Source organism: Ischnura elegans, chromosome 11, assembly GCF_921293095.1.
Source record: "Ischnura elegans chromosome 11, ioIscEleg1.1, whole genome shotgun sequence".
NCBI lineage: Eukaryota > Metazoa > Arthropoda > Insecta > Odonata > Coenagrionidae > Ischnura > Ischnura elegans.
The window spans coordinates 55597371-55615354 of NC_060256.1; the positions used below are offsets into that span (position 1 = coordinate 55597371).

General features: G+C 36.8%; 2 protein-coding genes across 6 annotated transcripts in view; one reads left to right on the forward strand and one right to left on the reverse strand.

Annotated features, from left to right (window-relative positions):
* LOC124168024 (nuclear receptor coactivator 2-like) overlaps nucleotides 1-5870 on the forward strand; it is a 304024-nt gene extending 298154 nt beyond the window's left edge. For all 5 annotated transcript variants that reach the window (XM_046546108.1, XM_046546111.1, XM_046546109.1 and 2 more), the window contains one exon: nucleotides 750-5870. In XM_046546108.1, coding sequence (XP_046402064.1) covers nucleotides 750-836 — 87 coding nt within the window. In that variant the 3' untranslated portion in view covers nucleotides 837-5870. The remainder of the gene's footprint in view (nucleotides 1-749) is intronic.
* A 4804-nt stretch (nucleotides 5871-10674) lies between these two features.
* LOC124168344 overlaps nucleotides 10675-17984 on the reverse strand; it is a 47972-nt gene continuing 40662 nt past the window's right edge. Inside the window, exons 7-9 of the mRNA XM_046546531.1 lie at nucleotides 14494-14669; nucleotides 11561-11702; nucleotides 10675-11099 (exon numbers count right to left, since the gene is read on the reverse strand). Of these exons, the coding sequence (XP_046402487.1) occupies nucleotides 10897-11099; nucleotides 11561-11702; nucleotides 14494-14669 (521 nt within the window). The 3' untranslated portion in view covers nucleotides 10675-10896. The remainder of the gene's footprint in view (nucleotides 11100-11560; nucleotides 11703-14493; nucleotides 14670-17984) is intronic.

Here is a 17984-nt window from a genome sequence, read left to right on the forward strand (position 1 = left end):
AACTCCAATTTTCTGGCCTAATATGTTTTGTCCTAATTTAAATTGCAGCAGTTTTTGCCGAATTTTTTGAAACATCTAATATCAGACAAGGAAACATAATGAAAATTTCTAGCACTCTTTTGACTTGCGTCTTGAAGTCTTGAAAATGGTACAGTGTAACCGAAACTAGTCGGCAATAAAGTGTGTGTTTTTGTAGAAAAGCTAAGAAATTTCCTTCCAAACATTAAATATGGAATTCTACAAAGTAAAGGCCTCAACAATTAAGTGCATCACGACTTGCGTAAGGTTCAAAAACACAAAGAATAGAATGCCAGTTGACGTGAACATCTACTTATGAGGTCGAAGTTCTTGGCCAATATGTGGCCAATAAGGTCTTCTTATCAAGATTTTCTTGAGGCTTCTCTTCTCTCCTACTCTTCTTAGGACTTCCTCGTTGCTAACTCGGTCGATCCACTTGATCCTCATCATTCTTCTGTAACACCACATTTCGAAGGCCTCTACCCTTGCTTTCTCCATTGCTGTCATTGTCCATGTCTCAATTTTATATCGAAGCATACTCCCAGTGTAGGTTCTTCTAAATTGTTTCTTTACTTCCATGTTTATCTTTCCCACTGTAAACAGGTCTCTCTTTTGGTGGAATGCTCTCTTTGCGTGGGCTATTCTGCTGTTTTATAATTCTAATATTCTAATAATTTTTGTTTTATTTTAATTTTTCAAAGGAAGAATTTTGATTATTATTCGTCTTGCAGGGTCCACCTGTGGATGGTTCACCACGGCAGCAGCAACACACGGAGCAACACAAATCGTCTCTCCTTCAGAAGCTGCTCTCCGAGTGAAAGAAGAGTGATGGACTAGAGTGATGCGTATCCATTGCGTGGAGTGCTGCGTGACCGGGAGGAGGGTGAGGGGAAGGAAACAGACAGAAAACTGGTCGAGATGGCTCGGTGGTGACCTTCGGAGATTCTTCTCCAGCCCCTCGTCCCTTGTGAACGCTCTTAAGCTCTCCCTCCCAGTTCACGGAACCCCCTACTGTGCTGGATTTTTATTTTACTTTATTTTTTGAGTGTCGACTCGACCCCAGAAGTTGTGTGGCTCCTCAAAAAAAAAATTACTAGTGAACCCAAAAGATAGAAAAAAATAATATTGACTGGATTTCTAAAAATTTTTAGGGATCTTTACTCGAATTTTTTTTTTTTAAACTACGATTAATTTTAATGAAAGACTGCTGGGGAGTGGCCAACAAAAAGAAAATCCCAACTGCCTCAACTGCCAGAGCCCTCTTGTAAGGCTTCTTACGGACAATCGTGCCTGTTGGGGGGGGAGGGTGTTGCGTTTCAACTGTAGATAAGTGAGTGTGTGTTTGTGTGTGCGCGCCTATGTATGCCTGATTGTGTTTAAAAGACTTGGGAGGAAGAAAAAAAGACAAGGACATGCTGAAGAAACTTGTGCAAGTCCCTTTTGGTTTTTTTCCCCCCTAATCTGACGTAAGTGAGTCCTATATTTTTAGCCGACAATGTGAGTTTTTCTGGTACATTGGTGTGCATGTGCGTTTTTTTTGAGTATGCGAGAGGAAACGAACACGGTTTCATTACCACAATTGCTTTCTTCCTTACTTGGTTCCTGATAAAAATTCTGAAGGTGCGTGAAGAGGGGTGGTGTAATTTTTTTTTAATCTGGGAGGTCCCCTTTGGGTTTAGGTGGTTGACATCCAGGGAAGGTTTTTGGGGATGTATCTGGCCCCCCAAAGACGATGGTTGTATTGCCTCGTTACCATGCTAGTGACCGAGTTCCCCTAATCTCTACCCCTCTATCTCTCTTCTACTCCCTTGCAAGTTTTGACACCTCTATCTTCCTGCCATATCGATCAGGGGATAAATATATATATATATAAATATATATAAAATATACAAAAGAATTTGATGTAAAATATTTGTATTTATGGAAAAAATTGATCAAAGGTTTTACTGCTGGGAATTGTGCATATGTGAGAGCGTGAAAGATATTTTTTTCCCCTTTTGCTAGGGGAATAGAAATTTCCTGGAGCAATTACCTAGATTGAATATTTTTTTGTAGACAAAAATGAAATGGGAAAAAAAATTCAAATGGACTGAATGTCCCCCAATCGTTATGGTGGGATTTATTTTTATTTCCAAAAGAGATTTTTAACTCCGCATTCAGTGGACGTTCTCTTTTGATTTAAGCACCTTTGCCGGCACTGTTCAAGGGAGACTAACTGGGTGTCTGAAGCTTTATAGAGTTTCTTTTGCGTGGGGGTATGCTTTCCTCATCATACCTCCTTAGCTGAAAAGATATTGAAAAAATTTTATTCGGGAGTGCCACTGAGGTCGTGGAGATGTCTGTCCTCAGTTGAGAGAACAACTTTGCGGTTAAGGTTTCCCTACTCCCACCATTTTCTAAATGTGCGCATGAAACTGTCATGAAAAAAGGAAAGAAAATATGAGAGTAAGACTGTGATATCTTCAAAGAGTAGATCTTGTTTATTAATTCATTTCTTGTCCTCCCTTCTCTTAGCTGTTGCTTTGGCATAATTCTTCTCGCACCCTCACTATTTTTTTTTGTCTGCAAGCTGATGTTCTTTGGCAAGTAGAAATGTCCATTTTTTCCTCCCTCTGCATGTCCACTATTTTCAACTTGCAGGCTTTCATTTGCAAAACCTCCGACTATCCACAGTCCCCTCTCTTCCAGATCAAAATTTTTTTTCACGGTCGAGAAATTGGATCAAGATTGTCCCTGAAAATTGTAAATCTGATAATAATGCCTAGCTCCCACCCTCATGAAACATCTTTTAAAAAATTGTACAAGAAATTCTGGAGAGCAATTCGGGTTGATTGTTCTGGAAGGTTAGGCTTCCTGAGCGGTCCTTTTTCCAATTTTTTCGGGCACTGCAGACAAATTATGTTATGGGAATGTTTTTCTTACTCTGAAATGGGATGGGTGTGTTCAAATGTGTTTTTTTTTAATCTCTCTTGTTTTTTTGTACATAAAAAGCCAAAGTTGTTACTATGGGTATGGTGTGTTTGAATTAAATTGTTTGAATGTATTGGTTGGTTTACTTCAATTAGGGAGACGTAATCGCAAGGAAGGGAAACTAAAAAAGATAATTTTCTGGTTAAGATGAGAAAATTTTGGGAGTTACGCTATTTGTAGGGAATGTAGAGGGAGAGTGAACTATGAGAAGTGGCTACTTTCTAATATTGTTCCGTTGCATTGCATTTTTTTAAACTATTGATCTTGAATGAGTAAGGAAGACTGGGAAAGAGAAATCTTTTTAATGGCTGGCGAAGAAATTAAATTTGTACAGTCATCGTACTGTTTACTAAGTTTCAAAATGATTAGTCGAAGACTATGCATTTTCATGATACAAATGTGAAGCTTTATCTGATGTATACTAATGGTATGACAACGTGAAGGTGTGGTAATGACTGTATCATTTGGATTTAGCTAGTTGTGATGTGAGTGGCCTTTTGAGATTGGTGTAAATGTGATCACGAGCTGCTTAAGATGTAAGCTCTTCATTCTAAAACATGTAAAGATTATTGTTTCTGTATGGAAAAGCATAAGCATCAAAAAAAAAAATCAAATTCAAAAGTGGGAAAACAGTCAAGTAAGAGCAAGGTTTTAACTTATCGAATTTTAAATCGTCACAATTTTATTCAGGGATCATGAAATTAATTGTGCTGCTTGATTCTATCTTTGGCTGATTATTTATGGCTTCCCTTTATGCGTACCTATTTATTATTGTCATTGGAAACTTGATGTATCGAGCAATTCAAGGTAGATGAAGTACCAGGCCCTCCACGTGCCACACATATGATTTACATTGCAGAGCTGTTCTAATATTCTCACTAGGTTTCTGTCTTCCACTTTAGTATGAGCTCATGAAGTTGGGAGGTGTCAGTGCTATTTTGGTTCTAGTGATAACTTCTTAGTAGTATTATATTTTTCATGTAATTCAAGGGTTTGCTTATAGCCCTAATACCTCACGTTTTCCTTTAAATATTACTGTGGGGAATTTGAAAAAAAACTGTAGTATTGATCTCTTGCAAGTCATTGCTCGAAAAGTTATTGTTTCCTGTGTTGTGATTAGTTCTCCTTTTGGATTCATGCTGGTTTCTATGCGTCATCCACATGATTATAGGATTGTGGAAACATTTATGAAGAGTTTGGAGTTAGGCAGCCATATAGAATGAAAATCTTATCAGTCTTGCTGGTGTAATCAGGGTGTCCAGCGGCCAGAAAAATCATTCAAATTCATTTCACATAAACTTTTGCTAGTGCAACTCCCATTTTGTGGCCTAAAATGTGGTTTTCATAATTATTAAGTTCAGTAGCTCAGTAGAATTTTTACAGTCGCGTTGAGACATGGAATGTCAGACAAGACAATAGAATCGAAAAGTCTGCTAGCACTCTTGATTCAAGTAAGATTCAGAAACACAATGAATAGAATTCCAGGTGATGTCAACATCTATACTTATGAGATGGAAGCAACGTCTTGGCTTGCATTGAATGAATTTAAATTTTGCATACAATGTGTGTTAACTAACCTATTCTTTGACCTTTTAAATGCATAAATCTGGTATTATTTAAAAGTATTGAAGTAATTTTGGGTGTTTTAAAATCCTTATCTATCACATTAATCACGTAAGATGAACCTGAACTTTTGTAAACTTTCCCTGGAAAACCGGAAATTACGCATGCATTTTTCTGCTTCGTCTGTCTGGACACCCTGATAATTGATTTAAAAAAATATTATTGTCTCCAAATTGTCACTCTCTCGGCTTAATCCTCTCATTTTTTTTGTGTGCATAATGTGCAATTAATTAACTGAGGTTGTGAAATGGAAGAGACTGGAAAAGGAAAGTTTAAAAGTTAAAAAAAAAAAAAGTTCTCAAAAATCGAAAAAAAAATATTATACATACACTTTGCAGGGTACCTGATAATGGAGAGAAGTATATGAAAAAAATTATCTCTGTGAGTGTGAGATATGTGAGTGAAGATAGTGAAGATTGTATTGGATATTCCTGCCATGCCAAGGTGATATATCGGTCCTTGCATTCAGGGCCTTTTTTTTGGGCCATTGGTAGGAAAGGAGTGCATCATACACCATTCGTGTGGTTTATTACCTTGGGTGGTAGTTTTGGGGATAGACCAACGCCTCGAGCATTTGTTATTATTGTAGTTATATAAAAAAAAAACCAAAGGATATGTACTTGTAATTTTGTGTACAGATGATCAAGGAATTATATAAATATATATATAAATAAATATATAAATAACTGTAGACCATGGGGAAAATTTAGATGGTTAGACATCTGGGATTATGATTGCTCTTTTGTTTTAGACTGAACTATGATAAAGTGAAAAATGAACTAAAAATACAAAAAGCTGTCATAGCTGTTGATGAATGAATTTGCACCACTGTTAGGGAGTTGACAATAGTTAGGCTGTTTTTTTTTTTAAAGAAGATGAAAAACGGATGTATTATTAATCAGTGGTGACAGTCAACTTACGCATGAGGAGAACATTGTAAAGTCGGTTGATATTTTTGTATTCTAACACACTTTTAATTGGTCCAAATGGCATAAAATAAAAATGTGTATTGGTGAGTTATTTTTATCGAGCCTGCCTTTTAGAATGAGAGAGAGAGAGTCTTGTAACTTGTATAAAGATAGGAAACTATTATTTGTATTATTATTATATTATAATCACTATTATCCTTGTGTAATGAAAACAGGAAAAACATGAAATTTTTGATCCTAAAAAACCTTTTGTTGTTCTAACTTTTGGTTACTTACTGCCATTCTGAATCGAAAATAAATTATGCTTTTCAGGAGGATGATATAAAAATATCCAGTGAGCTTAATTATTGCTGAGTTGTCATGCTTAGACCGAAAACTTGGTGTTTTGAATCAAAATGCTGACCCTCTGAGAGTACTGAGCTGTCCATACTCATTTACCTAACCATTTTCTAAAATTAATGGTGAACTCCCTGCAAGCAATACTGTTTTAATGAATGTTTAAATTGGTTTTTATTTTTGCTGTTATCCATTGGCTTCATTATTTTGATCAAGGTAAGTCTTTTTTGCGTTAGCTCATGGGAGCCATCTGTCAGATTTATTTTGCTAAGGTAAGCAGTCGATAAGAGAATATTTACAAGCTTCCATAGTCATCAAAGTTGACCCTGCTCTGCTGGGTCAATGAATTCAGGGTTTTTACTGGTCGGGGTAAACAGCACAAAATCAGGAGATAGGAATTAGCTCCGGGAAATCAAGAAAGAGTCATGAAACCCTGTCGATAGCATCAGAGAAAATTAACGTTATGATGATCCGCAAAACAAAAAACAGCCATACTCTCACCAGGCTGAGGGATTGTGTCCTTGTCCACAGAAAGATTTGGTAAATTTGCATGTGGAAGTACAGTAATTTGATATAATTACAATTTACTCTCCGTTTTAGAAAAAATATGGTTCTTTGTATCACACAAGATTGTTTATACTTCATCACTAAACATTTATTATCCTTTCTTTCTTTCCAAAAATCCTAGAAGATAACTCCTCTGTTCAGCTTCACTATGTTTCTCTTGTAGAAGATACCACTGCAATGCAAGCTACTCCAAATATCCTGTAATAACTACTATGTGTATTTACCTGGAAAACTTGAACCTCTCATGTATGAAAAGGTCAAAGAAAACGATATTTTTATCAGTCAAAATTCAGGGTGAACACAAGGAATTGGAATTAGGGAATCTTGTGACATAAGCATAATTTTTCTGTGAAATTTTCATCTCAGGAGGTGTAGCAGTAGATGAGTTAGCGTGTTTACTTCAATCAGTAGTAGCGAACGTCTAGCATGGCTCGTAGTGTAGATAGGATTTATTGGTCCTGTTGATATGTTATTACATATATATACCCCATCAAATAAAGAAAAAGGATGAAGTACAAGAAAATGGCAGTACATATTTGAAAAGTTAAACAGCATGCTGCAATATTAACAGTCACGATGATATCCCTTGGCTACATCATTATGATCAAGGTAAGTCTTTTTTGCGTTAGCTCCTGGGAACCATCTGTCAGATTCATTTTACTTATGGAAGCAGGTAATAAGAGAATATTTACAGGCTTCTAAATTCATCAAAGATCAAAATTCTCCAACATTGTAAAAACAGTAGTCAAGGAAATATTTTTTCAATTTAATTTTCTAACACATCAGTTTTTCCTCATTTGTTATATCAATTGGCTAATTGTTAAAAGGAAAATTCATTATTCATCTTACCATATCAAAGAGCCTCTGTGGTCCTTTCAACTTGCTATGTTGTATATATTTGTCATCATTGTTTGCATTTTATCCCTAAACTTCCAATATATAAGCACCAATTCAATATCCCTAGCTTATTGCCACCTCCACACACAGAAAATCCAACACGAACAGACTTTTCTGCAATGACGCAGTGAGCTGGCGACCTGACATGTTCAATTCTTGAAGATGGGATATGATTGGCTTGCCAGTCATGGCATTGATGCAACATCAAGCTGTGAAGGTACCTTAAAGAATGCGATTCCATAAGCACAGCAGAATCTCATTTGTGACCCTACTGGACCACCATAATGCATACGGAGGGCCTCATTTCAAAAGAAAGAATTCAGGTCTCTACATGCAGAGGGCATATGCATGTGAAGGAGAGGTATTGATTGTTCTCTGTGTCAGCTGGGTTCTAAAGTGAATTTACGATAGCAGCCATGAGTATAGTTCATTTACCAATGAAATTTGGACTGCTCAGTCTTCATTGATTCTGTAAACCAATTTAAATATGCGGTGCATCACAGCACATTGATTGGCCAACTGGAGTATCCTCTATGAAATATTCATGATCTGAGTGACAGCGTAGAAGCATTGGAATGACTAGAAAGTAATGTTCGAATACAGGGACGGTCTGGCCAGGTCAGCAATCGCCAAAGCTGAGGGGGTCCCCACAACGATCGCGTCTATCGCGAAGCATGTATGAAAGGTGTAATTAAAAAAGATTGAACCAAAGGTTTTTTTGCAATGGAAAATTTCGCGTTTTCATTGGTTGCTTTACACTGTATGCATACTCAAGAGTTAAAAGATCGAATAAAAAAAAATTAAATGTGTCAGAAGATAGAGAACATGATGTTTTTTTGAAAGGGTTATTTGAAAAGGTTATTTTACGAGGCTCTTTAGATCTCAGCACACTTTTGAGGAACAGATTCACTAAATAATAGATATTTTAACCATAATGCATTATTAAATTTTATAAGGCATGTAATTCTCACTTTTCATAGCATTATTTTTCTTACAAAATTGACATTTGTTCATTTAATTTTATGTTTTTTTAAGACACAGAATAGTGTCAAAATCCGTTTCTGAGTAGGCAATTCCGTAAAATTTCCCCTGTGGGGCCCCATTATGAGCCCTAACTCCCGAGTCACCCCAGACTGCCCCTGTTCAAATATTAAAGATACATAATTCTATGCACCTACATACATGCATAACAAAATCAAAAGCAAAGAAATGTCATCGGTTTATTTAGAAATAAATTTTGCTTTTTTCATTTTATTTTCCATTAGGCCTACTCCCGTTCATTCTATCTAAAATTCCTATTCTCTTCCTCCCCCTCCCTCGTTTACCCAACATTCTACCCTCTAACACCATCTCTAACATCCCTTCCCCTCTAAGTAATCCCTGCATTCATACCTTCTGTCTACTCCGTATCTCATCTAAAAGCTGCCTCTCCTCGCCAACCATATCCAGCACTTCGCCGTTCCTCCTCCTCTCCGTCCATTTCACCTTCTCCATTCTTTGCCACTCTCACATCTCGAATGCCTCCAGTCTTCTCTCCTAATAGTCTATGTTTCCGCACCATAGAGAGATACACTCCAGATCAAACTCTTCACTAACCTTTCCTTTAAACTCTTACGTAGCGATCCTCTCATGAACTCCTTCCTGTACATGAATGAAACCAATAATAACACAGGAAATTTTGCTTTATAACACAAATGTATTTTCGAAAAAAACATGGATACATTTTATAAGTGTTACAAAAAGTCACTGATTTGAATAAAATGGAGAGCGATACAATAGCCCAAAATACTACTGGAACATACAATTACTGTGTTTCAAACAAAGTAATACTACTGCGATAATAATATTTTTTCTGTTTTTGAAGTTTTGGGGGGTGTAGGAGGGTCTATCATGAAATGTGTATAATGACAGACTAGGATTACTTGAACCGAAGTTTTCGTTGACATCATAAAACTTTATGTTTTCATTTTTTGCTTCATTTATAGTATACTCAGTGTAATAAAATTATATAAAAATAAATAAAATTAAGGTGTCAGAAGATAAAAGTGATCCAGATGCTTTTTTGATAGGGTTATACAAAAAGGCTGTTTTTGAGGTTGTTAAGACATCAGCGCAGTTTGAAGGAAAAAATTCACTTAGCAGATAATGTAATCATTAAACATCATGAAATTTTATAAACTGTGAAATTCTCACTTTTCATAGTATTTTTTCTTAAGAAATTTCCAATTACTATTAGCTATTATCTTGTTTTTAGGGGCCAGAATAGCGTCAAAATCCATTTTCTAGGACCCCCTAATTCCCTAGGTAAGGAGGGGAGCAGATAATATTATCACATCATATTATATCACATTATATTTTGAAATTTATATACTATGAGATTCTCACTTTTCATAGTACAGTAAAACCTCTTTACATTGTAATGGAGGGGACCAAAATTTGGGCAATTTGATGTATGGAGGTTCACTATAGAGGGGTTTCAGTGTTTGGCACCATTTTTTCATACCCTTGGAAATGAAAAGCCCTACTGTCTTTTAAACCATTATATTTATGTGCTTAAACAAACATGCATGCATAAGTGAACATGTATTTATTATTAAATAATTACAGAAAGCGAGTGCTATCGCATGATTTTTACCATGATTCGAGAGAAAATGATGTGATCTCTATTAATTCAACAGTCAATTAAAATGATTAGGATAGTTGGATACCTTTTTTCTTATTTACTGTTGGGTATGCTCTCATATGTAACAAGATGGCCAAAACTAATGATTAACGTGAAAATTACAGCATATTAAAGGTGTATAAGAAAAAAAATAAGCGTGAAATATTTATCGCTGAAAATGTCATTCCATGTACATAATCGTGCTGCATTAATGGTCTCTAGTTGTCTTGGTATGATTTGCGGAGGTAGTTTGCCTGTATCAGGGGTGTCTCCTTGGTATGATGAGAGGAGGTTTTACAAGATAGAGGTTCACTACATAGAGGTTTGCCTATAAATTTACATGTAAATCTGACGGGACTGTAGCAGTGGTATGATGCATGGAGGTTTATGATGTAAAGAGGTTCACTACATAGAGGTTTTACTGTATTTTTTCTTTCAAAAATTGCCATTTTTTTATTAACTATCATCTTGTTTTTAGGAGTCAGAATAGCGTCAAAATCCATTTTCTAGGATCCCTAGAATATATGTGGGGGGGTGCAGGGGGCACGTGCCCCCCCTTGAAGACCACCCGAATAGCCAAACATTGCAGAATTTGTAACTTTTTTATATCATAGGATGGCACTATCTGGTACATATATGCATATTATCAGTTTATATAAAACTTTCTTAAACTCTGCATGTGACTTATTTATCTGTCATTATCACAAAAGTAAAGGTATCTCAAGATACCTTTTGTGCCCCCCCTTGAGTTTTCTGTATCCGCTAATACCTGGGTTCATATGAGTCATCACATCCCCTTATGCTATTCATCACGATGCATGCACAAAAAACAAAATGTTCCACAATAAAAATTCTTGATCTTTACATCTGAAATGATGGATTATGCATATTCCATTATTGGCTCTTCACCTTTGGGAGGTGCAGCAGTTTCTGCAAACCAGAGGTGAATGTGACTTGCTGCTTATGACCTTTTGAGGAAACTTCATTCATAGTTAATGTAAGGATTGTCTGGAAATCTAATTCGTCATGCTCTCTTATCATCTCACATAGATGATAAATGAAAGTAGATCCTACATCATCATAGCTGGCTACCGTTCCTGCAAAGAAAAAATATATATAAGAATCTGTTATGTCACATCATATGCTAAAAGATGATACCTTAAAAGCTTAGCAAGATCCTGCAGCCATAAATTTGATTTTTAATTAATAGAAATTATTTTAATAAAAATACAGTATAGAAACACCAATAATATTTTTCTATTACTACACCACTAATACTTTCTATTTCCTTGTGATTGACCTTAAAGCAGGGGGTGTTGTGCTAGTATTTGATTCTATCTATTAGAGGGTCCTCTAATGGCTATTTTTGCTCTGTTAATGAAAAATAAAATTGACAGTGTTTTGCTAGGTTCTTGCCATCTGTAAGTCAAAGCTTAGCCAATGAAGTGTCAAATCTGTGCTAGCATTCTGTGATAGGCGGGTAAATGGTGTTCAGACTATGAACCAAATTTGAAGAAAACACAAAATCAGAAGAGTTGACCAGTATGTGCTATCCTACCTTCAACAGAACCCAAAGCTATTATTATGTCATTCATATTCATGGAAGTGCCTTGTGGGACTGGCCAATCTTTCCTCTCCCCTCCTCTCGGAACATATGCACCATATGGCACACGACCTTCTTTATGGGATCCACGGCAAGCCTGAAATGTAAATATCAATAAGCGTAGGCAGAACTAGGAGGGGGGCACGTGTCCCCCCCCCGGACCCTTGAAATATATACAAAATTTTTAATACAGTCGCATTATGACTGCGTTCCTTTTGTATTACGAGGTATCCTTGTGCCCCCCCCCCCCCCAGAACAAAATCCTGGGTATGGCCTTGCTTGTGCCCCCCCCCCCCCCCAGGAAAGAAATCCTGGATCCGCCCCTGCCAATAAGTATAGTAACAGGGTTGTTTCAATGTTTCCAAAACCTAACTTCCTGAAATTTCAATCAAAATACTCATTTACTCTGGCCATTTGCATAGCCAGGAATTTTTGACGGGGGGGTTGAGTTTAAAACCCAGGGGGAGGGAATTTTTTAAAAATAGGGTACTTAGAAGAGAGTTTTACACTAATTTTAACACTTTTCATAATCGAAAAACTTCATTTTTCAAAGAAATCATTTGCAAATTCATGATTTATCAATATTTTGTTCTGTTATGAAGCAGAGAAATTCAGTTTTTTTTATATTGGGGGGGATCCGGACTTCCCCCCACTGCCTCTGGCTTTTTTGTACTCTCCTCTCAATCACACTTAGCCAATAGGGCAGATCAGAAAAATCGATTTTTTTCCACTGGGGAGAGCCACACGAAAGGCCTCTTCATAGACCATAATTATAGCTTAAGCTCCTTGCCTACGTTCGCGGATCTAAAAATATCGCAAATAATGCAAAAATATTTCATCATTTCTCTAAAGGTTGGAAACAGTGATTTGTTCAATGCCGACGAGATGCCAGAAAAGGGACAAGTCATCTCACTGCATATTCTTTTTTACCTTCTACCATCAGCCGATTTATATTATCAAAGATGAGTGCCCTCCTTGTAGCACACCCAGGATGAAGTTTACTGTATTCGGGGCATGGGAGGCGGAGAGGCGTGTGGGGAGGGCATGGGAATGGCCTGCTGCTCTTCTATCCACCAAGTCATGTGGGCGTTGGCATTTTTTCTTCATGGAGGCGCACTCAAATTTGGCATTTTGTTGTCTTAACGGTGGCAGATACTTCAAAATGCTCAAAATTTTGTTCTCTATGGGAAGTTATTATGTTCTCTCGGCAAAATCTAGAGGGAATGATCATATAATATTAAATTTTTAGATTTTTGACCCTCTCTCCTCATAAATGGCATTTGAGCGAGGGTCAGGGTTCACCTAGAGGTCTCAAAATTTTCAGGCCTTATTTTTGATCGATTCCACAACTTTTTTTCATTGAGCCAGATGGATTGGAAAAAAATCGATTTTTTCGATCATTTAGCCAATCATGGCAAACTTCATCTGAGATTTTAAATTGCCTGCGATATTGTAGCTCATTGGGAATCTTTTTTCTTGTCATTTATTACACTGAGGTCATATTTTCAATGAGAGAAACACAATGAATCTAGTATGGAACGGTGGAATAGGGTGGTTTCCTATTATTTTTTTATTGTATAAATCGAAAGATTCCTGCTTGATCGATACTCCTGGAGTACGTATTTAATGCATTTAGATTTTTAAATGACGATATCTATTTTTCGCGATTAAATGAAAAGTGAAAATTTTCAAGCGCGCGAAAACGCGACAGCTAAGTATGAATGCCCGGAAATCTCTCCGTGTGACGTATTTCTCGTTCCCGCTGCCGCCCTGTGAGGTGACCTTGAGGGAGGCTTGAGCGCTGATACGATGCAGGCTGCTAGCGGGTAGCTGAGTACCCTGCTAGCTGGTAGCGCTTGGCTTAAATAAGGATTATTAATACCTTATCAAACGAAGAAAACTTTCCGACCTTAGCCAGTTTTAATAAGTGATTATTAAGACATGTTTCCCTGAGCTCTGCGCCTCATGCATGCATTGGTAATCTCAGACGATGTATAACTCCTATCTACTCGTATAGAAACTAGGTCCCTGTGACGTCACGTGGAGTGGTATCGCGTGGGCGCCAATCTGGCCTTTTTTAAATGAGGATAAAAATGGACTATTGCCATTCCTCTAAACCGGTATTTCTAAAATGAAATAATTTGCATATTATGAATACACTAATGGTGGGTAACGAATCGCAATCAATGCATTTCGTTTTCTTTGATGAACGAAACTACCCCATTAGCTTCAGGATTATCTTGTAGTAAGAAAACAAAGTAAATATTGAAATAAATATAATTATGAGCAATTCTGTGCAATACAATGCTTGAGAACCTTACGTTTCCTAAAGCAACAACTGAAATGGTTCTATATGGAATGAATCTACTTATATCCAAAAGTAAGTTTACCACATCTTTCTGAGTCAAAGACACAATCCATCAGCCAGCCAACAGCATAGTACTTATGTAGTTATATTGAGTCTCTCATCATGAATTCAATTTTGCTTTTAGCTTTACATACTTATTGGCTATTTCCCCACTGGCTGCATGTCTGTCATCTGTTCTTCATCTGACAGTGTTCTAGTGTTACCATTAACATTTTATTAAGGTTTTGGGAAATCAAATCCATTTGTATACGAACTCATGCCTCACCTCAGAGAAAAATGGTAAACCCAGTTTATTATTTATTAAATGATGTGCGATAATAATACAGCATATGTGTATTTTAATCAAATATGACACTGACAGATTGGAAAAATTTTGAAAGCCTGCTGCTATTTTACCATATTTTACTATAGAAATAAAATAGGTGAATACAATCGTATTACCAGAATCATGTCATAATTGAATCAATACAGAATTGATATTTTGTTACTTCTTCCAAAATCAAAATTTATCAATACTTACATCCCTTATTATGACTTTTGGTTTGTCCTTTAACTTCGTGCATGTAGCAAGTTTATGCTGAATGTACTCTGTTGAGAATACCCCATCATATGTACGTGTGAGAAGATTTTTAGAGCCATGTGAAGACACAATTATGAAAATGCCATCACAAGAGTCCAAATCATCACTTTGCATGACTGAAATGATAAAAGTGAAGAGTTTACTTTCAGTAATGAATTTAGAAAACAAATTAGTAATCCAGGTGATATTGATCCTAACCAAGCAGCTGATGATATATCCATTAGATATCTAAATGAGGTTGACATGTCCAAAACATGTTGTTATTACATGATAGATATTTTGACAGCATTACATAGATATCCTATTTGTAACATCCACGATGAGTAGTAAAAAGTAATGTTACATAGGTATCAAGTTGTAAATCAGTTATATTAAAAAATTGTCATTCCAAACAGTATCCATAGGTAGCAAATGTTCTGTATAGAAATATATGTAGAGCAAAAATGTTTTTTTTTTTGGTACGTCCGCGGATTACCAAAAATCATAATGAGCATAACCATATTATTTGCTCATTTGATGTAGTGAAGATATGTCGCAAATGATTTTTTTCTCTGTATTTTTCGAACATTTTGTGCATTGCAGGTGACTCCGTGAAGATATCACAATGGCTAGTCCCGGTATACTTAAATTAGTCGAGAACGACCAACTCTATTTAGCCAAAGTTCGGGCTTTGCTCTCTGGCCGAGGCACTGTGTGCACAATTTGGACTGCTTGTGGCATCATATGCCCAGCAGTCCATACCACCTTGCCTGGTATAGTCCTCAAATTTCCCCTGGAAATAATGAGGCCTCTGTAGCTTAACTGGCTAAAGCACTCGACTGGAAATTGGGGGATTCCACTTCGAATCCCTGTCAAGGCAAATGATTTTTTTCTCTGTGGATTTTTCGCATACTCTCATTGGAGATTATCCAGAACTTTCTTTGAATAATGTATGGTGCCCAAAGTATTTTCCTGTGGTCATCATTTTTGATCATCCAGTGAAATATTTTAAAATGTATTTTTGAAATTTTAAGTCGGTACTAGGGATCTTACAATCATCATGAAAATTTCAGCACGAACCTATAAATGATTGCCTTATCTTAACTTTAAGGGCTAGCCAATTTTTCAAAATGAAAACTCATTACAATGCAAACTGTATTATTTAAGCATTTTTAATAAGGTTCAATGAATAAAATTCAATTCAGTAGATTCCGTTTAATGGGTCCACCGGTTACTTGGGGCAGCCGCTTAATTGGGGCAAATCTTGAAGAACCGAATCCAATCGAAGAATATCCCAGAGTTTTCTCCGCTTAATTGGGACAGCATGCCGCTTTATTGGGCCATGCGTCGGCGACATTGACTCTATGCTCGCGACGAAATTAAAAATTTTTCGTATCAGAATACCGTTTTTTCTATTTTCCTTCTTTAATTTAGTCTTATTTTTCTCAAGTACACCTATTCTTGCCTTAATCTTAAAACTCTTGTTCTTATACTATCCATGTGAGGAATAGGATTCCGTTTCCTGACCATGAGACCTCATTCAACGTAGTGATGTGTTCAAGAGGAGAGGACTCCTGTGGCAGGCTATAGGTGATAGAATGAGCCCGGGATAGTTAGAAAGAACTGATGACACCCGTGGTGAGGGTGTAAGAGCGAGTACGGGCCAATTTCTAGGAAGTACAGGCTGATTTTTAGCAGAGGACACAGTTCGAGGCGAACAATTTCGCTTACAAAGAGCTTTTTGTTTGCAGCATCTTGAACAAAATTCAACTTACTCATGAAATCTATCCTTTTAATTCCTTTTCCTCTATACAACTGAGTAGTCACTATTGGAAAATTACGTTTCTTCGTTCCTTTCTCTTTTTCCCATCACTCTCCCAGTAGTCTATGCATGCACAAAAGACATTTTTCTCTTCACTTGTACCTAGTCATCTGTGAACTAACAGTCTAAAACCAGTTTCAATGGTGCGCATATTTGGTGGGATTTATCTCGTGCTCTATGATCTAAGTGAACCTAGGATAAGTGATATTGTTTTAGTTCTGAGAATTCAGTGACACTCCAGTTCTTGAATAATATGCCACGTTAAGACCTTTTACTCGCTGAAATTTGCTATACTCGACAAAAATAAAGTTTATCCTCAATCCAGTCATCTCCGTTTGGCTGAGATTACCGGGGTGCCGAAATTGACGATTGCTCAGTTATTGAAGCAATAGGATAAACTAAGAGAGGAATGGAGTCGCAAAGGAAAGCAAGCATCGTCTATGAAACGCAAGCGTCAACGTAAGGATCCAGATGTTGAGGACGCTTTAAATCAATGGTATTCCATTGTAAGCGATCGAGGGATTTGTGTAAGCGGTCCAATGTTAAATAAGAAGTCGGAGGAACTAGCTTTGAAACTTGGTCATGACCATTTTAAGGCAACAGATGGTTGGCATCTCGATGGAAGACCACAAACGAAATAAAATTCAAGAGAGCTAACGGAGAAAAAAGTGCTGATGTTGTGAGTGCAGAGGAGTGGAAATTGAACAAACTGCCCAAGTTACTCCTGAATTTTTGCGCTGTTGGCATTTACAATGCCAATGAAACGGGACTGTAATACCGAGCAACACCAAATGGCTCTTCTTATTACAGTCATGTAGGACCAAAGGGCTTTAAAAATCGATGGATCGCATCACTGTTTAGTATTGTTTAAATGTTTCGGGAACTGATAAAAAAACTCTTCCGGCAATTCTGGAAAGTGCTAAGCCTCAATGCTTTAAAGGGTTAAGAATAAGCAGTTTACTATCAGAGTACCAAGCCAATAGCAAGGTAGCGATGACAGTGAGTCTCTTTACGCAATGATTGACCAGTGGGGATATAGAATTAGCATGGAAATCAAGAAAGGTTCTTCTTGTACTTGACAATTGTACGACACATGCTAATTGCCAAAATGTGTGTTAAAAAAATTATCAGTTGGAATTTCTGCTTGGAAACATAACGTCCTTGGAGCAACCAATGGATATGGGGATCATTAAAAATTTGAGAACACTTTACCGTGGGAAATAAGTAGATAATATTCTAGAATCAATAGAAGATAACCTTCTGATATCATCATCCACCACCAACCCGCTAAGCTCAAAGGTGAACATTCAGCAAGCAATATTGTTTCTGGCTAAAAGCTGGCCCGATGTCAAATGTCAAAAAATTCAAAATTGTTTTTCATTGCAATTTCTAAAGTTTCAGTGCAGAGTTCAACATTACAGCAGAATCTGAAAATGTATTCAACTCCAAACTGTGCCATATAACAAGCCATGAAGAGCTTGATAATATTCACTGCAATTTGGACCAATGAAAACTGTGAACTTGATATTGCTGAAACCGTATTACACAGGCAACAGTGAAGTTGAAGGTGAGGATGGTGATGGAGATGAAATCGCACCTGAACGTAGCTAAGTGATAACTCTGGATGCAA